The 26,356-nt window shown below is 40.7% G+C and overlaps 1 protein-coding gene across 3 annotated transcripts in view; it reads left to right on the top strand.

Moving 5' to 3' along the window:
• STXBP6 (syntaxin binding protein 6) overlaps positions 1–18,880 on the top strand; it is a 252,719-nt gene extending 233,839 nt beyond the window's left edge. For 2 of the 3 annotated variants that reach the window (XM_017517754.2, XM_037734625.1), the window contains exons 5-6: positions 10,872–11,029; positions 18,252–18,878. In XM_017517754.2, coding sequence (XP_017373243.1) covers positions 10,872–11,029; positions 18,252–18,275 — 182 coding nt within the window. In that variant the 3' untranslated portion in view covers positions 18,276–18,878. Of the gene's footprint in view, positions 1–10,871; positions 11,030–18,251 lie in introns of all 3 variants that reach the window. The other variant, XM_037734624.1, reaches the window with a different exon arrangement.
• Positions 18,881–26,356: the final 7,476 nt, after the last annotated feature.

Below are 26,356 nucleotides of genomic sequence, written 5' to 3'. Positions count from 1 at the left end.
ATAACAATTGCAATACTTAAAGGAATATTATATTTAAACCTGTAATAAACTAGCAATACCATAGGGGTAATTTCTCTCTTCATTATTTCCTTTCTTTTTCATAGATCTTTCAAATTTAATCAGAGTGCTTATTTTCATATTTCCTGAGTCTAGAGGATTGAGTTGGCACTCAGTTGATTTTTAGTGGGGGCACAGAGCCTGGTTTCCTCTCCCAAGGTGATTCAAACTTGAGTCCCTGAATATCTCACTGGGTCTTCATGTGAACTTCATGTTTCATCTCGGTAGTACTGTTTAAGCCTATATTTTTCACATACACCCAGTGATTTAAACTGGGTGGATTTTCTCCCAAAATAGTGCATCCTTTACTTTGCTTGGTCAACATTACATAATCCTCTACCATGTCATACTTGTGCATTGCTCTGGTATATTAGCATTATTGGGAACATACAGATGCCTTATTAATATCTTATTATAATTTGTCAAGTTGTCTAGAAGTTTCTTCCCCTGGGAGGTGCAGTCTGATCTGAACAGATATCCAAATTTCCTTTTTTTTTTTTCGTTGTACTTTAAGTTCTGGGGTACATGTGCAGATTTTGCAGGATTCTTGCATAGGTATACACTTGCCATGGTGGTTTGCTGCCTCCATCCCCCCATCACCTACATCAGGCATTTCTTCCAATGTTATCCCTCCCTTAACCTCCCCACCCTCCAACAGACCCCAGTGTGTGATGTGCCCCTCCCTGTGCCGATGTGTTCTCATTGTTCAACACCCGCCTATAAGTGAGAACATGTGGTGTTTGATTTTCTGTTCTTGGATCAGTTTGCTGAGAATGATGGTTTCCAGATTCATCCGTGTCCTAGCAAAGGATATGAACTCATTATTTTTGTGGCTGCATAGTATTCCATGGTGTCTATGTGCCACATTTTTTTTATCAAGTCTATCATCGATGGGCATTTGGGTTGGTTCCAGGTCTTTGCTATTGTAAACAGTGTCACAATAAACATACGTGTGCATGCGTCTTTACAGTAGAACCACTTATAATCCTTTGGGTATGTACTCAGTAATGGGATTGCTGGGTCAAATAGTATTTCTATTTCTAGATCCTTGAGGAGTCACTATACTGTCTTCTACAATGGTTGAACTAATTTAATTTCTAAAGAGGAGAACGCATTTACTACTTTGGAATGCATCATTGTCATTCTTTCTACCTAGTGGATATATTTGACCATTAATGCTCATCAATCTTTTCTGTAACTTTCTACTCTTTCTGAAATTCTTTGGCTTACTTGTAGTTTTCTGTATTTGCCCATTGCTACTCAAACACATAAAGACAAATACATATATTTGTATGTAGATAAATACTGCAACAAAATATGCAGATATTTTAATACTTTTTAACTAATTAAAATAAATCAAACATCCAATTATAATCAATTTTGTGTTTCAACTTATTTTTGTATATTTTATATTAACTGCCTTGTTTATCATTAAGAAATTATGGCTTCCACAAAGTCATATACAATGTATAATTATTGTGATATCTTTTATTACTATTGATGTTCTAAATACCACATCAGTGATCTTGCCCAGTGATCTCCTTTGAACTGTTTTCTTTTTCATTTTAGTGCTGTCCCTGTCATCTTTAGAGGTAGCCTTGCTATCTGGCAATAATAAGGTATTTCAGGCCTATTTGAGTCTTCCTTGCCCAAAGGCTTGGAATCTGCTGTTTCCCAAAGAACTTTGCTTTCTTCTAGCAGAAAATATTGCTAGACACCAAAATCTGAGTGCAAGGTTTGCATGTCAGTAATGATGCTGAAAAAAAAGAAAAAAAAAGCTACTGGTGATGTTGGAATACCCTTAGAAACAGAACTGGATGCAGTGTTCCTTGTTAAGCTTTTTATTCACATTGATTTTTTTTTTCAAATTTATTATATGGTTTACATAGTAAGAAAACTGGTAACACTTTAAGGATTTTCTATAATCTGTCAAGAAACGGTGAGGCAGTAGATAAAAGTTGGGGGTCCTGCAGAGGTGGCAAGCGAAGAGCCTGGAACTAGATTAAGAAAGGCCTTCTTGATTATGTTGTATTGTAGATGAGCCAGCATAGCATGGAAATTAGAAAGTGGTGTGATCAGGTTAGCAGTATAGAAAAAGGATCAGGTACTAGAGAACTTAGAGACTGGTGGGAAAAACACCATTCAGTCTGTTGTCTTTGTCCAGTAAGACTGAAATAAAACCTAAAGTACCATAGGGGCTAGAAATAATGTGGTGGGCTAAGTGAAGAGCCCTTGATGAGGGAGAATGTCCTGGATTCCATGAGCATTTTGGTGTGGGATATGATGGAGAGGTTAAGAGTCAGGTCACCTGAGAGTGGAAGACTGGGTGAACAGAAGAGCCATTAACTGACACAATGAATTTAGGAGGAGTAGGTCAGAAGAAGGGCAGGAAGGAAAAGATTGGGTTAATATTAAGGTTTTTTAAATTTGTGAAGCAGACGAATATAGACAGTGTCTGGCACACATTTGTTCTGCAATAAGTGACAGAATGAATCAGTTATTATTAATGATACAGAGTACATTGAGCTCATACTGCACTACTAGCCCTATGCTAAATATATATTTCATTAACTTCTCACACTAGTTCATATGAAAAATAAGTACTGATTGTTTGTTGTTTGTGACAAGGTCTGGCTCTATTGTCCATGCTGGAGTGCAATGGCTCCATCTCAGCTCACAGCAACCACCACCTCCCAGGCTCAAGCCATCTTCCTACCTCAGCCTCCAGAGTAACAGGGACTACAGGCATGCACTGCCAAGCCCAGCTAGTTTTTGTATTTCTTATAGATATGGGGTTTCTCCATGTTGCCCAGGCTTGTCTCAAACTCCTGAGCTAAAGTGATCTGCCCGCTTCAGCCTCCCAAACTGCTGAGATTACAGGCATGAGCCCCCACGCCCTGCCAAAAAAAAAAGTGATATTTTTTATTGACATTAAACCAGTGGGAAAGCACAGGCTAATGGAAATTAACTTATCTCAGGCCACATAGTTGGTATTTGGCAAAGTCAGGCTCAAGCCTCCTGTCTGATTTTGTATCTCTAATCAGGAAAGGAATGAAGGAAGAATCAAAGTGATTGGGGCAGTGGTGAGGTGGGGGGGTGTGGATCAAGAAATAGTGTTTTAGAAGCCAAAGCCAAGAGAAAGAAGAGAAAGAATGGCCTTCAGAAGTAATTATGTGGCCTTCAATTTGTGGTCCCATGGCTAAGTGGAGGAAACTTAAAATAGGCAGTGGATTTGATAGGTCATTGGTGAGTTTGAAAGAACAGTGTTGTTAACATGGGGTAGGATAGTCCACTGGAAGATCAAAAAATTGTGGCATATGAGAGTAACAGTAGAAGCAGACTCCTTCAAGAATGTTCATGGTGATGAGAGTAGGGAAAGAAAGATGAACTAAGTAGAGAGCTTAACAGAAAGACTCTCCAGTGCCAGATAACAAGTTTATCTCGTTAGTAATGGCTAAAGTTGAGTGTCTATGGGCCAGACACTATTCTAAATGCCCCACTTGCACATCAGCTTATTTATTCCTCACAGCAACCTCATGAGAGAGATTCTAGACCAATCCCTAGAACATGTGAGGAAACTGAAACACAAAAAGGTAAACTGTTCAAGGTCATACAGCTGGTAAGTAGTGAGCCCCAATATATTGAACAGAGAGTTTTCAAATTGTATATATAAAGACTTGAAATTACAGTTCTTAGAGTAAAAGTCCCTAGCTTCCAACTGTAATAAAAACAGAGACCTGTAGATCATATAGCTGGTTTGTCAGCAAACATAACCCAAGACAGGGAACAAAATCCATCTTACCAAATTTAGAGCTACGTTAGGTTTTTAACCTCAGAACAATGTTCCCTGTTTTCTGAGAGCCTGATGATCTCTGAACAAAACAGACCCCAAAGAAGTATTATTGAATTCATTCCCCTTATGCCCTATAACTATTCATAAGAACCAAGGTGAAGTTAATACTAAAGATACCCATGAGTTTTTCTGCATATCCTGAATTTAAGTGTTTGAAGAGACATGAATAAAATACTAAATGTTTGAACCTTGTCAATGAAAATATTGAAACAATGAATTGAGAGGAGAGCATGAACTCATAGTTGTCTATAGGACAGGGAGGGGGCATTGCGTTTTTTCCTGAAGCTTTAGTTAGCCTCTGGGGCAGACATGCTTGTGGCTTGGGAACAGGCTGGTGTTCCACTGCATTACCTTAACAACGTCAAAAGAAGACCCCTAATAGAATGGTCCATTCTACGCTTGGTAACAACAGCAATCGATAATTCCAAGGTGTTCTTCAAGTAGGTTTTTGCGTTTATGGGCTTACAAAGTATTTCTCAGCACTGACTCCATTTTTCTTTGTCATCCAGCTCCAGGCAAGAAACAAGTAAGTTTCTTGGTCCTTGAAATTAGCCACCAACTTGAGACAAAAGATAATTCTGAAACCGCCATTGAGCATGCTAGCTGTTCCATAGCCTCTATAAAGCAAGCCTTTTTAATGTAATTATATGACTTGTCTATTACTGAATTGATAAGGACAGCCTGAATTTATTTGTTTTTCCTCCTTTAACTTGGGGGTCAGTATAGTCTACTGTAGCATTTCTGAACACAAATTCTGCAGAATTGATTACCCTACTAAGATGTTCTGCATACCATACCTCTCCTGCCCTTACCCCTACCTCCTTTTCATTCACAGTTTACATTAACTTATTAAAGTTTTTCCAAAGTTCTGCAATAAAGGAGCAAGGCTAGATCTCATTTCACAAAGTCATTTTGCCATAGAACTGAGTTTTCCTTGGAGCACTGTAACTCACAGAACCACTTTGGCAAATGCTGACATAGATGGTAAGAGCTTTGGAGTCAGTACATGGCTAATCTTGGGTAAGCTACTTCACCTCCCTGGGCATCTGTTTCCTTAACTGTAACATAAGGGTAAGAATATCTTCCTTTGAGGAATGTAGCATCTTACCATAGCACCTGCTACCTAGTATGGTAGCTGTTCTGTGATTGTGATTGGCTGATGTTCACACTGTATCCTGCCCAGCTTGGGTTAACAACTCTTCCTTTTGGAAAGGCTCCATGTAACCAGAATTTTAACAGAATTTTTCTGGTTAGCCATTACCACAAAAGTATGAATGAAATTTAACTTTTTGGAAGAATCTTCATCTTAGAAGAGTAAATTAGAGGTTGTCCAACATTGAAATACAGTGATGTGATTAAGGATTGATTAGTCAGTGTAATATAGAAAGAGCTTGGTATTGCCTAAGCTCACAGATAATTAATGGACTTTGTGAATTAAGAACCAACTTCTATCACCCGGCAGGCCTTTGCATTTACTCACTCTGTTCATTGAGGTAAAAGCTAATATCGTCATTATTATTTAAATTATTATTCATCTATAAAATATTTAGTGACAGTCACAGTACTAAGCAGAGCCTTCTTTGAAGCATCATGATTATCTTGCAACTGAATTACCAATGATAGGGGCAGAAATAAAGCCACTCATCACAGGAAGCAGAACAGTGTCTAAGTGGTACTGACTGGCTTTCAGACCAAAAGGAGACCAGGCTGTCAGGGAGCCAAATCTCTATGTAACTTTTCTTTTGCTTATATGTGTTTAGTGATAGAGCCACTGAGCAATAAAATTCTCACAGATTGAAAGTACAGAAAGGAAAGAAACACCATCTTAGGTGAATCCTACCTCTTTGTATCCAGTGAAATTAGTTTGCATGTCACTTATACTGAACCAGACTTAATTGTAGCTTAGGTACTCCCCATGAAAATGATTTTGCTAAGAAAAATAACTCAGTAGATGAGAATAGAGTAGGGCCTACTCATCTACTCAGAGAATAAATTGTTATTGAATACGTTTGGCATACTGTATGAGAGTCACTAATGTTCCTCGCCTATGAACAAATTTAATATCATAGATCTCCAATTCTTGTGTTTATTTTGTTGGAACCCAAATCTATTTAAAACATATATATTTTCCCAAAATTCAAATTGGTTTTCCTCTAAGTTAGTTTAGATAAGTGGGGGTTTATTGGATAGTTATTCTTACGTGGTTAAATTGATTGTGGAACAGAGGTAGTCCAAGCAAAACTATTAAGAAGTCTCTGCTTTAAGAGTGTTCTTAGATGGGTACATTGACTCAGCACTAAGTATACATGGGCATATATTTACTGATTATTTATGTTTTAGATTATTTTCCTACTGCCTTATTTTCCAAACAGGATGAATATTTTACATTTCAAATATCTGTATATGTATTTTATAGAAGTAACTGCTGAAAATTCTGTTGAAATTGCCTTTTACTAGCAATAGAATTAAAGATTTTAGTTACCAAGATGCACGCTGATGTGTAGGGTGATCAAATGAAATATGAACTCATAGGTGGGTGTTGAACAATGAGAACACATGGACACAGGGAGGGGAGCACTACACACTGGGGTCAGTTGGGGGGAAATAGGGGAGGGACGGGGGGGTGGGGAGCTGGGGAGAGATAGCAAGGGAGAAATGCCAGATGTAGGTGATGGGGAGAAAGGCAGCAAATCACACTGCCACGTGTGTACCTATGCAACAATTTTGCATGTTCTTCACGTGTACCCCAAAACCTAAAATGCAATAAAATAAATAAATGGGGAAAAAAAAGAAATAATGTTGATAATTGAACTATTGATGTATTTTATGTGCTTCTAGAAATGTTTCCTCCTTTCTCTTCTTTTGTCACTTCTCAATATATTTTATTCTCTCATTTTTCTATACATTTACATTTATTTTCATTGTGTTCTCAGTGATTGAACACAATGCAATAGCTTTATCTCCAGTTGCTCTCTCAATGAAGTCTTCTAAATCACTTAACTTAAAAGATGCCAGCGTATATATATTTTTAAAAGCACACATTAAGTGGAATTGATATGAAGGCAAGATCAATGAAGCAAGATTGGTCTCTGCTCCACTCTCCAGAGACTAATTTCAAAAGTAGTTGACTTTATTTGCCATGGTTGACAGCTTTTCAGACCGCTTGAATAAATTTGGGTATTAATATGCTTCCTGTCTATTTAGAAAGAATTACTATGCTGTCTGCCGCAGGAGTCTGCTTTATTTCCAGATTTCACTCAGAACAATATGATGGGTCCTAACTTTTGAGTTAGGCGTCCTGTTTACAAAACATGCCTTGATTTAATAAATATGTGTTCAATACCCTCTCTGAGCAATATGCTGCACTACACATAGCAGGATTTACAAAGATATGTAAGGAGCATCTTCTGCAAGCTTCAAAACACTTAGCCCTAAGATAGGAGAGAAGAGAGAGAAAGATGCAATGGAATTGAGTAAGATGTGCCATTTTTTTCAAAGTTACCTACAGAGAAGATAAAGTCTGAAAGTGAGTGGAGGGACAAGCTCCCATTGAGTACCTGCAGATACTGTGTGTATATCTTCATCTCCACAGTAGTGAAGCAAATGGCACAACCCACATTTTACAGATCAGACAAATCACTCCCTTCAAGTCATTCTGCCAGTTGTGTCAATATAATAGTGCCTGGCACATAGTATGTACTTCATGAATAGTTTTGAATGTTGAATGCATCTTTCAGGGAAGCAATTTTGAACATATACCAAGAGTCTAAAACATGTTTGTGTCCTCTGAACGAGCAATTTCATTTCTAATAATTACCATAGATGTAAAGATCGTGTGTATATGTGAGGCAAGAGGATGGTAAAGAGGCAGAGTGTAGAGACTGTATAGCAGGTGACCTTTAGTTGTATGGGATAAAAATGAGGAAGGTGTCTAGAATAGACTCCCAGATTTCTGGCCGGATTAAGGAACTGGGCAGATGTTGAAGTTGTTTGCCAAGCTGGGGACCCAAAGGAAAAGCAGGTGTGAAGGTAAAGATAGTGAGATGAGGTTTTTACTTACTGAACTCAAGATGACTTTGGTTCATTCTGTTGGAGTTTCTCATAAGAAAACATGGATCTGGAGCTCAGCAGCATGACCTAGTGAAAAATAAGGATTTGGTCATGGAAGTCAGGAGCTGGTTGATATTGTTCTGGAGAGAGTTTATAGAATACAAAAGAGAAGAGAGTGAGGGAAAGGACCCTAGGATTACGGTTTGAGCAATAGGATCCCAGATAGAATAAGATAAGTCAGCAGAAGATCTAAGTCAAGAGAGAAGAAATATTAAAGATTTAGGAAATGGTGAATAGAGCAAAATGATGCACTTCAAGAATTTGTAATCCAGCTGGGAAGTCATTGCACCTCAGGTGAAAAAGTCAAGCAGGAGAAGAGTTGCCCATGATTGTACTTAATTAAGTACCCAAGAAGGATAAAGATATTATTTAGGGAATTGAGGGGAGGGAAGAGATTGGAATTAACCTGAAGCTTAATAAAGGTGGTGGTACTTCATGGGGACTGAAATACGGGTAGAATTGAAACTGCAAGAGGTTATTTCAACTGAGGAAATGAAATTTGTTCAAATTCATCCTCAATGCCTGAAAATAACTGAAGGTGGATTCCCTATTGGTAGTAGTCAGCAGTGTCATCTTTGAACAGTGAAGACAGCGTCTTGTTCTCTATGAGTTATAATGACTCCTGGCTAAACAGCATCATATAAAACTGAGTGTGGTGTTACTCGACATCACGTGCAAGATTAATTTCAAGCAACAAAGCAGCATGGCTTATGTGTAGTGGGTTCATTCCAGAAACACGATGTGAAGATCATGCAGGTCAATTCCAGTGGGAAAAGGCAAGTCTTGGTTATATACCCTCTTAATTTTACAGCAGCTAATTCTAAAATCCTTTCTATTTGATGCAGCTATTCCTAGCGGTGAGGTTGCAGATTCCCTGCCCTGTCTTTTCCCAGTTCTCTGGTGGCCAAGCTGTAAATATATAGAAAGAGTCAGAAAAACAGAGATTTTCTTGTGCCCTCTCCCTACTCCTCTGCACCCTTCTCCATCTTCCTGTTCCACCTCATTGGCCTCTTCCTTTTTGAGAACACTTGACTTTCAATGTGGCATGGGTAATAACTCTTAATTTACCAAGAGGGAGTACCTTCAGGACAGAAACGGTCAGGCATTACCTTGGGAAATAACCTGTCAAAATCTATCTGTATGCTAGTCTGCCCACAGTTCTGTCCTAGTGATTGCTTCTCTGGACCATATCTGCAAAGAACAAGGTAAAGAATAAGCAAAAGTCACTGGAAAACCAGGCTCAAGTGCTATCCACATCACTTCCCTAGTGATACGGTCTTGTGCAAGCCACTTAACCTCTGCTAGTCTCAGTCTTATCAGTGGAATTGTGACAATCAGATGAGATATTTGTGAAGGTGCTTTATGATTGCAAAGTGCTACTCAAGTGTTAAGCAGCATGGGTAGGCTATTATCATACTTATGAGTATGATATGAAAGCAAAGCGGGACCAAGATTTCTCCTCCTAAATCTGTTCTGAAGACCCAGACCTTTCATTCCAACTTTGCATTCAACCAGATTTGCCTAGAACAGCATTTTCTCTGCTCCCTCTTTATCTGTGCCGATTTAACTTGGTTCATGTAGTGCTTGATTTAACTGAGTAACACTGAGTTAACCCCATTCTCCTCCCCTTAGTGCATAATCAAATCCCTTGAAATCTACCACTAAAGAAGAAAAATGGAAAAACATTTACTAAGTGTTTCCTCCAATCTAGGCACTTTCTTTGCCTGAGATCCTTTTCCACAAACCACAGACTGTTCCCACAGAGGAGAAACTAAGAAGCCTTTGTAGCTGACACCAGTGGAATTTGCATTTCTATTAAAAGCTGTCTGTGGCTAGATGTATCCTTCCCAGGTACAAAGTTAAATGATGTAATAAACTTATTCAAAGACATAAAGCCATTATATAAAATGCCATTAAATATCTTACACTCAATGTTAACAAAATACAGCTATCAATTTCCTTTGGTTGTCATTTTGCAAGTTGCTATTTCTCAGTGATTTATGCACTGGCAAGTATTTTACTATTGAATTTTGCTGCCCAATCCAGGCAAATGGCATGTCAGGAACGCATGACCCTTTGAGATGCGATGGCTTTCAACTTTCGTGGCATCATCACTCTAGGCATCACCATCTTCTGGGGCTGGTTTCTATCACTGTTTCATACCTGCTGGTTAAGTATGGTCCCGAGGCTCCGTATTTCACATACTAGAGATCAGAGGCAAGAAAGCCCAACCATCCAAGCCATGGTACAGAATTCAAGGTTAGGAGCAGACACATCTACTCTGAGCTTTGAGACTGGATCATAGCTTTTATGAAGCTGTACATTCGGGGCTGTTCTTTACTTCCTGGAAGAAGGGGTAAAATGGAGAGGAAGAGTTGGAAGGAATATAGAACATTCTATCTGGAAAAGTTCTGTGTCTTATTCACCAAAAGCACAGGTCAAGAGGAAATAACATAAGATCCAGATATGTCTCATTGAACTTGCCTAATTCTGTGAACTTGTCAGCATTTTCATTTACCTTTGCAAGCCAAGTCCTAAATCCAGACAGGCCCCATCGTTTTGAGCCTCACCAGATAGAATACTGGCAGAATGGAAATGACTGGCATGTCAGTGATGGCATTATAAAGAAGCATTTAGGATTTTCCTAGGTCCTGCATTCAGTGGGTGTTCTTGCTGCAAGTAAGCCAGTCAAACCCAATCAAAAGAAATGTCAGCTTGTTTCCTAGACACTAGATTAGCGGACTTTCTGCATGTGACCTGCCTTCCTCTTACAGGGCACTGACCCTGCAGGGGTCTGGTTACTGTGGGTCAGCTGAGCCAGCTTCTGATGCTCCTGCTCTCCTTCTTTCAGGAAACAGCATCCTCCATTCAGCCGCCGACAGCGTGACCAGCGCAGTGCAGAAGGCAAGCCAGGCCTTGAATGAGCGTGGAGAGCGATTAGGCCGAGCAGAGGAGAAGACAGAAGACCTAAAGAACAGCGCCCAGCAGTTTGCAGAAACTGCACACAAGGTGGGCCAACAGAGGGGCGGGCTTCTCAGCTCTGGGATGTTGCAGAGCTACAGTTCCAAGAAACTTTATTTCAGTGTTTTCCTGTGATGAGAGAGAGAAAATTAAGCTTTTTATTTCCCCTTTATGTAATTCCCATCTGCTACTTACTAAACACCTGAGTCATGGAAAATTTCTTCTTGTACCTGGTTTCTTTGGCTCTTTTCTGATGTCTTCGTCCCTATCTCTGAGCTTTTGACCTTGGATCTTTAGGAACTATGGACTACCTTTAGTTCCTGCCCAGAAGTTTAGAGCTCAAGTTTTGAGGCACAGAATGGGAAGTGGAGGAGAAGAGATCAGGTCTTCGAATATCCCCACCTCACTTAGCCAACACATGGAGGATGTGAGGCTTCACATGCTTACTTTTCCAGCCTGTCCCTTTCTTATCCTGAGTCTACCACTGTGTCCTTATCTCTTCACCAGACACAAAGTAAGCCCTAGTCCCAGGGCACTATGCACCTCAAGGCTAGTTTTTCCTCTGAGAGGGGTCAGTTCTTATGTCAGGACCTCAATTCTGGGACTCTGAACTTGACTGGACTAGAGCTGACCTGCCTGCCATACTCCTTGCTGCCCTGAATCCAGAGAACAGCATTTCCTGCATGACTGCGCATGCACTCTGCACATTCTCACACTCACTGAGAGCTGCGCCTTTCAGAAGGGAAAGGGGGAGTTTTTATTGGCAGCCAGCTATCTAAGGCAGCCACAAACCAAAAGAAAGAGAGGCCCTGTTGGTCAGGTGATAAAGATGATTTATTACTGTCCTTGTGCTTCAGATCAAAGGGCAGTATTTTTCTGGTTAATGGTTTGAATTTAGGCTTCCAGAAACAACATCTGCTGATGACTTGTGTTGGCATGTCAGACTTATGATCTGGCCCTTCCAATACACTTTTCAGGTGACCTTTAGGAAAAAAAAAAAAAAAAATTGGCTTTAACAGAAACCCCACTTCTGCTGAGGAAACAGGGATGGATAACCTAAAAAAGCAATGAGAAAAATATCCCCAGCTGAGCTGTGGTGACCTCTCCTGGAGGCTCATGCTCAGGTCCAGCTGGGGATCCAGCTCTGAGCCAGTGACTCCTGCCTTCTCTTCCTGCATCCCCTTTGCACAGCTGTCTTGTGGCCTCATTCATTCTCTGTCATGACAGGGTCTTACTGCACTGTTGCCTGTGGGCCCATTTGGAGTTCCTTGAAGGAGATTGACCATATCTGTCTGCAAATGCAGTCAGCCCTGCTAGAGGCCAGAGCCTCAGATTGCTGCTGTTATTGCAGACGCAAAGGGAGTGAACCCGGATTTCAGGTCTCCCTAGTTCCTTCCTCCCTTCTGCAGCCTCTGTGACACAGAGATAATGATGACATGGAAATGCTAGTTACAGCCTCAGCTTCTTTAACAACAGCAACTTCCATGATTTCAGTGGGAGACGGATAGTGGAAATCTGGGAAAACATTTAAATTGTTGAGTTGGGTAGAGAGGACTAAGGGAATAACTTTATAACAGTCTTCAGTTCTGGGAAGGGTAATATCCTTCATGTCTTCCCACACAGAATAGAGCAATCAATAGTGCACTGATAAAATTCTGCTAAAACAAGAATTTAGGTTAATGATTAAACCATGAACCAGGTTACCAAGGAAGATTGTGAAATTGCTTTTCCTAAGGTGGAGTAGACAATACCTGGATGTCATCTACGTAGGCGTCCCTCCCAGAGAGGGCTGTACAAACACTGGATTGGATAACCTAACCAGATGGCCTGAATTCTTGGCCCTGGTGGCCCTGTTTCCCTGATACTGTGGCCAAGTTTTCTAGGTAGTTGGGAAAGCAACATGGAATAGTAGTTAACATCTTGTGTTTGAATCCAGCTCTGTCTTTTACCGTCTTGGTGACCTTGGGCAAATGCTTAATTTCTCTAAGACTCAGTTTTCTCATAAGAAAAATCGAGTACTATTCTTTATGAGAATAGTATCTACCTTCTAGAGTTTTCAGAGAATTGAATGAATTCAAAGCTATTAGTACAGTATGTCGCACATATAAATCTAAATTATTTATAATTATTAAAAATTGTTTCTACTAACCCTGTCCTATTCAGTCACATAATGAGTATGACATGATAATTGCCCTATAAACTGCACACCTCAACCATACCTCGGCTTTCTGTTGAAACTGCTCTCTGTAACCCTAATGTGACAAGCAAGCAGTCCAAACCCATGCCATCTTGGCCCCTGCGACTTGTAATAAGTAACTAAGGTCTGTAATTTCCACCCTACCCAGACAATGTGTAAACTAACGTTTATCTTGACTTCTGTGAACCACTTAAGTAACAATCAGAATGTCCAAAGTCCCCTGGCCCTCGGAATGTCCGAAGCCCCTCACTCTCATCTCCACCCAGGAGGTGATTTACAGAATGTCCAAAGTCCACTGGCCCTAGGAATGTCTGAAGCCCCTCATCCCCACCCCTGTCCCTCACCCTCACTCCCAAGGTGGTTTACCAGCATAAAAGGTGTTGACACCCTCCTTTCAGGGCCACGGTTGGAGAGACATGAGTCCTCCGTGGCTGCCAGCAATAAAGACCCTGCAATTTGGCATACTTTGGTCTTGGTGTTGACGTTCTATGCTCGCTCTGTTATAACAATGAGCACTCTAAAGAGACTGGTTAATTGATACTGGTGACTGAGGATCCTCAACACAGGGACAGGAAAGAATGGAGGAGAAGATTTTGTACCTCCTACACCCAAAGGGAAAGGGGTATGGGAGGGCCTCTTGCTAAATGTTGATACTATCTCAACACAAATCAGCCCTTGAAACAGGACCTGGCAGGATAGAAACTAATGTGGCCACCAAAGGCAAAAGGGCCTCTGGCTTGACCAGCGGGAAAATTTATACTTAGCAGGCACCTGCTTTCACTCAGGAGGGATGAGGCATGGGCAGCTTGTGTTTATTTTGGTTTCTCCTCCCTTAGGTAATCTTGAGGGGAGGAGCAGGAGCTACTAGTGTCTGTTAATGTGTATGAGAGTATGAGAGCGTCATGGCCAGACTTGCAGCTGTCTGAAAGTAGGATGTGTGCCTGTGAATCACTGGCACTGGCAGTATTCCTAACAAGCAGATTGATCTCTCTAGATAAGGTGTGGCTGTTTTCCCAGGGACTAGGGCTCTTGATTTGGACCCACTAGCATAGGCTGACCACTAAAATGTCATTTTATTGGCCAAGCCACAACCAGGACTGCTGGTGAGGGGAGAGTTCAGAGATGGAACCCAGGCATTCTACCCCTAGACAAGCATGGCTCTGTTGACTCAGAAAAAGTAAGCTGTGCTTACAAGTGAGGGGCAGTACACATGGCAGAGTTCTGAGAAGAAAACGGCTGTGCCAGGTGGCAGCTCTCAAGCTCCCACTTAATAAGTTGAATTATTCTTAATTCAACTTATTCTCAAGTTGAATAAGGGCACCCAACCCCAGCTGGAGAGTTTGGTACACCTTTCTAGATTCCAGTAGAAAAGGTGTCTTTGGTCTTCTAACTTGTTCCAGGACTCCTGCAATGACCCAAGTGCAAAAGTAAATGGATCACTTTTGCACAACCCTGACTTCAAAATATGCAGGTGCTTGTCATCTACAGCACAGATAGAAAATGATCCTTCCCCCACTCTCCCCAGACTGACTCTCCCACCTCCACTCTGGTGAGCCTGGTTTCGGGAAGTGTGGTTCTTTCCTGAGCTCTGTGCTTCATGCAAAGTTAACCTGAGGAGAATGCACCGCAACCGCAGAAGCAGGCCTCCTCACTTGCCCTTGCCCAAAAAGCACAATGTTGCAGCATGTGCAGTGCTTTGACGGCCCCGCGTGGGCAGTGAGTCAGTAGACAAGAGCATTACCCACACCCAGACATCCTCAGATGACATTTCTTGCGGAAGAAAATATTGATCTGCCCTGTTTTGCACTATCCTATGCATGTCGGGGAGGAAAGGGTGTGTGGCATTTCTCTCACCGGGAGGCAATGGCTGCCTCTGTCCTTGCTACCTAATGAGTGCAGGTCTAGGTCTCAGGAGCATAGGTCTCTATCTCTCTGGTATCCATCATGATTTTATTATTATCATTATTTAGGTTGAGTAGTGTAAGGAAGAAAGAAGTTCTTCTACAAAGTTTTCATCTTAGGCTTTAAAGAATAACAGCTTCTTACTCTAAAGTCCCTATCCATTATTCTACCTGTTTGGACTTATACAGACATACCCAGACAGGCCTGGGCAAGCCACTGCCCATAATGCATGCCATTCCTTATTTGGAAACGCTTCCTTAGCCACCTCTGTGCAGCTTCCTCTTTTCTTTGTTCTATTCCCACTTACCTATTTAGGAAAGTTTTAAGTTGTTAGTCAATCAGGCAAAGCATAGAATGTGAGGTCCATTTCCAGCCAATGTAAACTGGACACAGCAGCAGGCAGACACGGCAGGTTATAAGTAATTCTGTTTCCTTTGTCTGGTGCGCTTTTGTGGTCAGACAGCCATTGAGCAACACCCTTTCTGCAGAAAGTAAAACTAGCCTTGCTGAGGGATCCTTTGTCCCTGTGTTGACTCTTTTTGTGACACCGAAAGCCGTTCCCAACAAGTGGACTATGTGCATAGCATTGAAGGAGAAATCTTTATACAAGATATTAAGAACACAAAATACATCAAAAGGAAATTTTACATTTTAACAACTCTGACACCTAAGTTTACACATTGGCATTTAGAGTCAGAGACTTTTTTATAGACATAAGAGGAGGCTGAGGTGTAGAGCAGCTGTGACTTTAGAGCTGAAGGTCATACAGCAGATTTGTAGCAGCAGGTATCCTGACCTCATTTCATGCAGTGCTCTTTCTGCTCTACCTTCCTGCCTTCCATATTCTAGCACTCCTAATTCCCAGGAAATTTTTAATCAAAAACTAAAATGACACTACTTTCTTAGTCCATGCAGCCTGCTATAACAAAATACCATAAACTTGGTGATTTATATACAACAGAAATTTATTTCTTACAATTCTGGAGGCTGGGAAGTCAAAGATCAAGGTACTGGCAAATCCAGTGTCTGGTGAGGGCCCATTGTTTGCCATCATAGATGGCATCTTCTCATCATGTCCTCACATGGTGGAAGCAGTGAGGGGTCTTGCTTCAGCCACTTTATAAGAACATTAATCTCATTCATGAGTGCTCTGCCTTCATGACCTAACTACTTCCCAAAGGTTCTACCTTCTAATACCATCACCTTGGGGGTTAGGTTTCAACATAAGAATTTTGGAGGAACAGAAACATTTGGGCCATGGCAATACCTCAAATAGCAAAATGTCCAGTCTTAACTGTATTTCTGCAAATCTTAGCTGGTTGGGGCCTAGAGGCTCCCCTTAGCTCCATTCCAGATGCACTGTCCTGGTTACCAGGGTCTGGTTTGAACAGCAGCACAATCACTGCTGAAGATTAATGGCTGTGGGTAAATTAGCACAAGCCCATTAGCTGAAAGTTAACAGCTTATTGAATACCAGGACAGCAGCACTGATCAAATATTTATGGTCAGTATTTATTATGCACAACACTTAACCGCTCTGTGTTGATGTGATGATCCACATTGCTAAATAATGTGTAAAAACTAGAAGCAGAGCAAGAAGTAGAGGACATACAGTGGTGAGGTTCAGAGTGTGGCCAGGAAGTGGGACAGATCTGAGCTAGAGCCCTGGCTCTGCCAGTTGCACCAACCATGTTTCCTGAACTATAAACTCTTTGAGGTCAGGAGTCCTTAGCCACCTCTGCCCTTCTTGGCAAGAACGCACATCACTCAGCATGATAGCCTGGGCACATTTGGAACTTCCCAAACCCTGTGTCTGACAGTTGACTGACCATCAGCATCAGAACTGCAGAAGATCTGTGGAGGTATTCACTGGCATCACCAGACAGAGGTACCAGGAGCTCTTTCAGCTGAGGTTTCCCAAGCAAAGATTAACTTAGCAACAGGAGGACTAATCCAACAATCACAGGCAGTGCCTGTGATAGACCTGGCTGGGGGCACTGCCTGTGATTGTTGACCCTGCCTTGGTGGTTTAGCTGAGATGGCAGCCCCAGAGTTATAACTTATTTTCTGAAGACATCAAGAAGAGAAAGACTTGGGTTGCCCTGGGTTTTGCTGGAGAATTGGATTCGTGACACCTTCCAGAATGATTCAGAGCACCACTGGGTGAAATCAGTGGGATCAGCTTTATTAATTCTTAAGTCAGAGAGCCTGGTCAGGATGCAGATGACAGGGCTTTCTGAAAAGCTATTCCCTGCAGAGAATCACCTGTTCTTTGCTCAAAGGATTTCTGAGCCACAGAATCCTAACCCCAGTTGTTCCCAGCCCCAACCACAGGAATTAATCCTTGATATCAGACTCTGGATACATGAAGAGTACAGTTCAGCCTCTGTTCTGCCTTCCGGTTCCCTTCACTGTATGGACTCCTTGGAAAAGATCTGGCTAAGAAAAGCAAAGATAAATTTTATGTTCTGTACCTGCATATCATTTCCTTAAGTACATTATGGTGGGCTGGCTGAGCTTGGGAAAATATTGAATGATACTGTGGTATTTGATGTTCCCCTTTATAAAGACCTAACATTTCAATAGACTATGTTTTACAAACACCAATGGGAAAGGGATAAATCAAAGTCAGGATTTGGTGTGTTTCAGCCCTCGTCAATAACAGTTAAATTGTGAAGTGCTTTGAACTTGGTTGAATATTCAGACTGCATATTAAGTAGATGGTTGTAGATTGTCTTTTTAAAAGCTGTTGATTTTTGATACTTCATGAGATGCCAGTTGACTACTTACAACTCAAGAGTGTTGCTTCTCCTGGATAGCTGGTAATCCCAGCTGTTCCTAGAGTAATTCACTCACTCTGCCTGTGCATTGGTTTTTTCATTTGTTCCTTCAGTGTGATGAAAGAACACCACACAGCACTCTCTCCCACCTGGATGCATACACCAGCAAAGCTCTCATAAGGAAGAGTAACAAATGAAATGTCCCATGAATGATTTGCGAAAATGTTGCACATTTAAAGGTGTCACTGTAATTAGTAATGGTGATCAGCCACAGAGAGTAGAATCTTGGTGCTGCTTCTCATTGTGGACGTGGAGATGGAGCAGCACAGTGAAATCCCCTGCTAATACCTGCCGTTAAAGTCTTACTTTTCTCATTCTTCTCTCTGCTTAGCTTGCCATGAAGCACAAATGTTGAGAAACTGCCTATTCTGGTGACCCTTCTTAAGAGAAGCCGAAGAGTTTGTTCAGCAGTTTTTACAAGAATTCCAGACCTCTGCTTGCTTCTTGTTTCTCAATATGTGGACACTTAGAGTGGTTTTTGTTTTTTCTTTTCGGATGTTAATGTGAAAGAAAGGGTGTTGCATTTATACATTTCCCTAATGATCTTGCTAATAAATGCTACAACAGCATCAGCTTCATTTTGGGTTTTCTTCCCCCCACTGTGTATATGTATGTATGTGTATGTTTTGAATATGTTTTCTTTATTAAAAAATATTTTTTGTAGTTTGAATATGAAATTTGGACCAAATGATAAACTGAGCTAGGTCTAAACTGGCAATATGTGTTTTTTTTCTCTGATAGTAAGCAGGAAGGTGTTTTAATGTGGTGACATCAGATGTTATTTTTCCTAGATGAAAGTAAAAGTCAAGCAGTGATTAGTTTCACTCACTGTCCTAGCTACACTTAATTTGAAGATTAAAATTCTACATTGTGGAAAATAATTGGATTTATCGGGGAAAACAGCAGTCTTAGATTTTGCTCCTTGCATAGTAATCTTTTGCGTGAACCATCACCAGCATTTAAAAAAAAAAAAAAAAAAAACAGAATCACAGATAGAAATCTCCTTCCTGAGTTACAGTTTAAATACTCCTGCTGCTTGTTTCCAGGATGTTTATTTGGAATTGTCATATGAAGGATAAAAATTTGAGAGTGAAAGCCTAAAGAAAAGCCTACCTAAAACCTGTGTATTCACAGATGTTTCTCTTGTCATCATCACAGTGATGGTCACTGGTATGGAAAAGTGCTTATATTTTTATCAAAAATTGGTTTGTCCAGATAAAGGTCTGTGTCAGTGATCATGTGAAAATATACTACATTTAAAATATTTGTCTTGTCTTTTTACAGTCATGCCTTTTTTAGAGACACCCTCATAATGTCCTTGGGAAAGGGCCTTTAGTTTCTTGGTATCTGGATTTTGGAGGTTTTGATGTTGTTTTTGCTATTTATTTAATGTATTTTAACATGTGAGTTTCTTGACAAATTGCATTTCATGGCAATTGCACCTTGCCTGGTCTGATATAAAACACCACTGTCACAAAGCCTTTACATTGCAGTCAGTTTCAATACAGCTGTTCACACACCTCTTGATTTTCTATTACTCAAGATAATAAGGGACTTAGAGTCTAGAAGTTTTGTTTTCTAAAGGGTTAAAATGCTGAACATAAAAAAGCTGTGCTTTTTTTATGAAACAAGGAGACAAGCTGCACATCCCAGACACATTGTAAGCCTACCACTGCAGCACATTGATTTTTAAACTGCCTGAATCTTGAGGACCCCTGTCTATTCCATCCTTTTCATTTTGCCAATTGAGTCTATGTGTATTGCAGCCTCTTACATAGGAGCATAAGGTGACTTTTGGATTGTTAATACTGATTTAAATAGCTTAAGTTCTCCTTAAAAAAAAAAAAAAAATAAAAAAAAAAAAAAAAAGCATTCCCAGTGAGAGAGAAAGTGTGTCTATTAGGGGAAAAAAATATTAGACAGTTCACATTAAAAGGGAGATGAGATTTGTCAGAGACAAATTTCAGAATCCTTTTAGATGATCCAATTCAAGAAAACTCTCTATAAAATTTAATAAACTACATAAATTAACTATAATATTTTATACTTTTTGTGTCTTAAAAGTTTAAAGAAGCGAGGAACATGACATTTGGTGAGTACCATTGGAAGCTATTTTAATTTCTACAAAAAGCTCCAAATATCACTCTAAATAGATGTTGTTTGCAGACTTCAGAATACACACACACACACACACACACACACACACACACACACACACACACACACACACACAGATGTATTTGTCTTTCCAAATTGGATTCTGGTTTCAGAGATAGAGAGTTGGCATAAATAATTGAAAGGATAAATCTAAAACACCCTGACAATCGGCCAAATTCAAGAACAGAATTGGTTGCCAACTCTAACAACAGTGTTTGGGGAGCTGTTTCTAAAGTAGCTGAGGATGAGGTCATAATCATACTGTCAAACCGAAGATTCTTCCTCCCTGGTAGAATTATGATAGTTACTCTTGATAAATATAAGTATTCCATGTCTTAACCTCTTTCTTCACTCTCTGTTTATCCTTTTAGACCTAAGTCTCACTGGAAATAGCCTGAATTAGAAGAAAGCCCATCTGAATCTTTATTAGCCTCCTCTAATGATTAATTTCCAGACCATGTTCATACCTCTGACCTCTCAGTGTCAAAGTCCTACCTAGGCCTCCCCACAGCAGAGAGGGCTGTAGCAGCAGTCCCTTCCCCTCCTCCACCTCCCAGCCTCTTGCAGAGGAGCCCAGTGATAACACATGTGAAGTTCTTTGCTATCCTTTTGTAGAAGGTGCTGCAGTATAAAATATTAATACAGTCTAACTTAGACACAATTGCTCAAATAACTCTCATCATTTGGGACCAGTTTGTTTGGTTGAGCTTGCCTGAAGACTTTTCATTTGTTTCATTTCTGCACTTCTCTATGAATTTTGGGATACTATATTTCTGTGAAGGACTTACCAAATTGTATGGACAACTCATAAAGGAAAGAAACTTTCCAGTATTACCACTTCTTCATGGAATATAGCTGTAGTATTTCTCACTAGTTTTATTAGATACCTGTGTACAGAAAGTATGCAGTTATTCAGGTTAATGTTTCATATTAAAGAATGTATTTGTAAAATGTAACACAATCAGTAGTTACCTTTTTTCCAGCTCTGAAGAAGTTCAGAGTATGTGTTAGACTTAAATTACAGTGACATCTGTTTTAATACTACGTTTGTGGCTAGCAAAGGTTGTGCATCTATTTAAAATTATTTACAGGATGCCCTAAATAAGGGGCATTAAAGATAGGTTTCGCTCTTAATTTTAGAAATTGTAACACTGCTGATGTCTGTCATACAGTTATTAATTCTTCAGAAGTTCTGTAAGATGTCAAATATAATTTTTGTTTAATTAAGAGATAAGTAACACCTGCTCTATTGATTCACTATTACAGCAAACCCTAATTTTGTCATTAAATATTTTAACTCTGTGATCAAAGTTTGTTTCTTGCAGTTATTTATGAAATCCATAAAACACTACAAAATAAGTACGTGTCACCACATTTTTTATGCTAATGGGAAACTCTTCTGTGCCTAAGGGGAAACCTCAAAACTAATATTAGCATGCTGATAAAGTGTCATTATGTATGTTCTAATGGAAAAGCTTGGAATGTAATAAAGACTAAAGAGCTAACCTTAATTTAGACAATGGACAGCTATTCAGCAAGTTTTTTTTTTTTTTCCTTTTCCTAGGTGAAGCAATCAAGCTGATCAATAATTACCTTTCTGCTGATATTAGTGATATGCTCCATTCGAGTTCATATTATAGCATGTGCCCTCATTCAGCAGACTAGTTGCATGTCCTGTTAAATTGGAAAGATGGTTTGTTTGTATCATGTCCACTTATTGTTATGAAAAAGCAAATGCAGTGTATTGCATCGCCCCATTTGTTTTCAAGGGAAGTGGTTTGGGTGACTACTGCAGCAGAACAGCTGTCTCTGGGTTGGCATGGAAGCTCGGTAAAGCAAGAGGGATTGGAGATATTTCCTGGAAGGAGTGCAGGTGGAAACGAAAGACCTGCATTCTTCACTTTTCAGAGAAGAACGAGTAAAGATATGGTTTGGGTAGATAGATGAGGACCCAGCCTTAAGTTAATTACGCATGTAAAGGCACCTGCTCTCGTGAACTAAATTATAAGCCAATTGCCTTGCAAAAATTATCCTTTTTTAATATAATTTGTATTTGCGATTATACCACAAACAACTCTCAAATTTTATGGGAGGATTAATATAAAAAATCAGTGGTGCCTTTCCCCTGTGTCAATGAGAACATGCTTAGGAAAAACAATTGACTTATTATCATCATCATCTGCCTAAGCAAGCAGATAGGGGCAGATGTGAGGGAATGGAAGAGGAGGGGCAGTGGAAAATTCCAGAAATAAATTTCAAGATGCAAATGTCTGAGTATTGTTTTCTGTTGCTACCCATTCTGTGTGCCTTTTGCACTGGCATAGGCTAGCTTGGGTGGTAGCCGGATGTACATATGCATGTTCACGAAGCATGCGTGGCAGGCGTCGAGAAGAGAGCTATGTGCTGCCCCTGCATAGTCTCCTGAGTCATTTCATGCCACCTTCCTGCCTATCTGGGCATGGGTAGGCAGGGGACAGTACTTCCAAACATCAGTGAAACTGTGGCAGTGCCACAGGTGGAGCATTATCAGAGCATGAAGATGAGCAAAGATATAAGAGACATGGAAAAAGGACATATCCCACCCACAAGGGAAGTCTCACTTTATTTCTCTAAATGTGACTCTGCTAACAGTCCTCTTTAGTGAGATGGCGCAAAGGGTGGATTTTCTTGTGGTTTGCTTTCTTAAAATCTAGAATTTACATCCAAAATTATTTTGTATAACCATGCCAACCTGATGCTAAATTTTTCTTCATTTGTACCTTCACCCCAGTTTTTTGAACAGTCTCCTTTCTCCTGCCCATGTCCTTCCCCTTGTTTCCTGGCCAATCTTAAATCCTGCTTTAGCGCTCCCTAAGGCATTATCCATAAATAAAGTGTTGGTTTACAGTGGCTTCTTAGAGCAGTTTCTCTACCCTGGCTGCCTGTCACAACCAAATGGGGAGCTTTTAGAAATATACACATTTTACTCCCAAATTTGCATGTTGATGATCGTGTGTGTTCTCTAAAGAAAAAAGAAAAAAAAAAAAAAGACTCCAGCAGGCCTGGGATGATGGGGCACCTGGCTTCCCCAGATGTTTACTAGATTTTAAACCAGCAAAGTAAAGCTGTGGAGGGCCAGGTTCATGCCTGTAATCCCAGCACTTTGAGAGGCTGGGGTAAACAGATCACTCGAGCCCCGCAGTTCGAGACCAACCTGGTCAACACGGTGAAACCCCATCTCTACACAAAATACAAAATTTAGCCGAGCGTGGTGGTGCACACCGGTAGTCCCAGCTACTAAAGAGGCTAAGGTGGGAGAATCACTTGAACCTGGGATGTTGGGGCTGCAGTGAGCCATGAATGTGCCACTGCACTCCAGCCTGGGTGACAGAGCAAGATCTTGATTCAAAAAAAAAAAAAAATGTTGAGAAAATCAAATATAATGTGCATTTAAGCTCTATTACTACTTCCTACTTTAGCGTAACCTGCCTTGACCTCCATTTTATTTTCTCCGTTAGCCTCATCTGGAACCTAGGATTTCCTGAGTTGTATTTTCACTTCCCACCTCTATCCCTCCTCTAAAGTTTTCTGCCACATTTTCTTCTTTCTGCTGATAAGTCATGATCCTGGGCGTAACAGTGTCTGCTTCTGTGGTCCATCTAACTGGCCACTGACAGATATAATTCAATGAGGTAAAGCTGCCTGGCCTCCTTCAGCCCACAGGGACTAATGGACAGACCTAAGTGATGCTGAATTGGTTGGCAATGAGTATTATTATTGCTTTCACATTTTGCCAATCAGACATTTTAAATGCTACTGATTTTCTCAGATAAACTGAAGATATTTTTGTACATTATTTTCCTGTCTTTTGCACACTCAACCAGCACAAGGATGCCTGTTTCTATGGCTCCCAGCCTCATCACACATCCAGACTGAGATGTGTCAGGAGCTGAACAGGAATTTCTAGTCCTGCAAGTCCCAGGTGTCACTTGTCAACATTAGATATGGTGCCTTTGTCCTGTGACATTGTATCACAATTGCTTTGCCATTTTGTCAGATGACATGGAAAGAAGAAAAATGTGCCCATGAGTTCTCTGAGCTTAACCCTGCTATTTAAAACATGGTTGGGTGATCCACAGTATCTGAAGAAAATCCCTTAATTGCAACACTGCATCCTTAGTGATCGAAGCCTCAAGCCTTCTGTTAGCTTTCCTTAAAACCATTCCTTTCTTTTACCGCCCCAGGAAGGAAAATATGGTTTCTACTATTAAACATGTCATTTTATTCATAGTACAGTGTCTTTTTTCAGGGGGAGTTTTGTGGTTTTAGACCTGGAGATACAGTGACTGATACTGGTAAACACATTTACATTGGTCTGAAACTTTCCAATACTGAAGGAGCCTTGGTATTCAGACAGAAGGAAAGTGTGGGAAATAAGAATGTATGAATTGTGCCCTACTTGGCACCTCCTGGGGTGGAAAAATAAAACACATCCCCTTTTAACAGGCGTGGACGAGGACAGGGAGCACCCTTGCAGTGATTTCCTGGAGGCAGTGTTGCTTCGTAGTTAGGATGAGGACCCAGGTTCACCTGCCCCGCTTTGAAATCCAGCTCCAGTTTTGTCACATGTGAGGCCTTGGGCAAGTGACTGACTCTCTCTGTGCCTGTTTACTTCAAAATGGGGATGATCATTACAAGGATTGATGAAATAATGAATGTAAAACCTTTAGCCCCGTGCCTGCCACATAAGGGTTCCATGTATGTCAGCTCGGCAGTGGGCTACTTCTCTGTAATGGACCCAGAACAAAGCAGTAAACTTTGCAGGTATGGATGCCACGCTGTGCCTCTGGATGGTAGAACAGACAAACCTTCCTTAAATTCATGTTAGCGCAGGCAACACGGGGCAGATATTATTGTACTGAGGTACACTCATTTCTATGGCCCAGGGATGAAGATCCCTTGACATTCCATAGACACCAGCTCTGGGATAAAGGAGAGACTCCTGGACTACTGGCACCAAGTGTTGGGCCCTTTCTGGAAAAAAATTCCAAAAAAGCTAAATTCTCAAGAGAGATAAGTGAGTCAAATTGGCCTCCGTATTTGTCATCAACTATGAGGATGGAAATGAATGGTTTTATGGTCTGAGAGATGACTTGACATGTCCTTTGGACAATAATTCATACTCCTCTTGAAAAACAATGTTCAAGATTGTTCTACAGATATATTGGTGTGATTCCAAGGATGCTGGGAAGGCCATTCTCAAAAATAAGCACTCCCAAATTACTTAAGTTGAGAATAATTTAAAGAAAACCATTTACTCCACAAATTGAACCTGGGCCTAGAGTGAAAATAGCTCTAAGAGAAAAAGGAACTAATATCTCACTAATGTGAACATTTGTAATAACACACCTTTTCTGGAAGCATCTTGAAGCGTTCAGCTAAAAGGAAGGAAGGCCTCAGAAATACTATGTTGTCAGCATACCATGTTCCCCCATAGCTGCCAAGGTGCTATTAATGACCAAAATTATTATTAGGTCATTTGTAAAGGATAGTCCAAGCAAGAGGGATCATGCTACTTATAATGGTAGACCTCCCTCAACCAAAATCCAAACTCCACTCCCCTAAATATTGCACTGTGCATTACACTCCTGGCCTCAAGTGATCCTCCTGCTTCCCATTCCAAAGCACTGGGATTACAGGCATGAGCCATTGTGGCCAGTCTACAAACTTCTTTTGGGAAAAGTAAATTAGGGCCCTTTCTAGCAGAGCTCCTCCTGGCTTTGTCACTAGCTTTGTGTTCTTAAGCAAATGGTATAGTTTATCTGTATCTGGATCTCTCTGTTCCACAAGAAAATCGTCCCCACCCTGCATGCCTCAGAGACCTGGTACGTGAAGTGAGTTGTGGAATGTGAAAGAGCTCTGGGAAGTCCAAAGTGCTGAGGAGGTGTGCATTACTCACTAAAACCTTGATCTTCCACTGGTCCCACTCAACATTTAGGGCACTCCGTTATCTGCCACTACCCCTTCCCCTACAAGCTCATGCCTGAAGTACTAGACGGTAACATGATTTCCCTCTCCCCCTCAAAGGAAGAAAATCTCCTGATACTTGGACGCTATTTGCCATCATGGGAAGTAGAACAAAGGCAATAGTAGAAGGCAGTTCCAACCTGCTCAGGGAAGGAGACAGCTGTTTTGGAGACCACCCTGGGGAGGGGGTGATTCAGAGCATTCCAGGGGCTGAGGAAGAGGGCGGTGCCGGAGAGTCAGCCTGTACACAGTCCTACCCAGAGTCACGGACAA

This window comes from Cebus imitator, unplaced genomic scaffold (assembly GCF_001604975.1).
Source record: "Cebus imitator isolate Cc_AM_T3 unplaced genomic scaffold, Cebus_imitator-1.0 Scaffold646, whole genome shotgun sequence".
Lineage (NCBI taxonomy): Eukaryota > Metazoa > Chordata > Mammalia > Primates > Cebidae > Cebus > Cebus imitator.
Note: the sequence above shows the minus strand (reverse complement) of the source record. Positions and strands in the feature narration are given on the sequence as shown.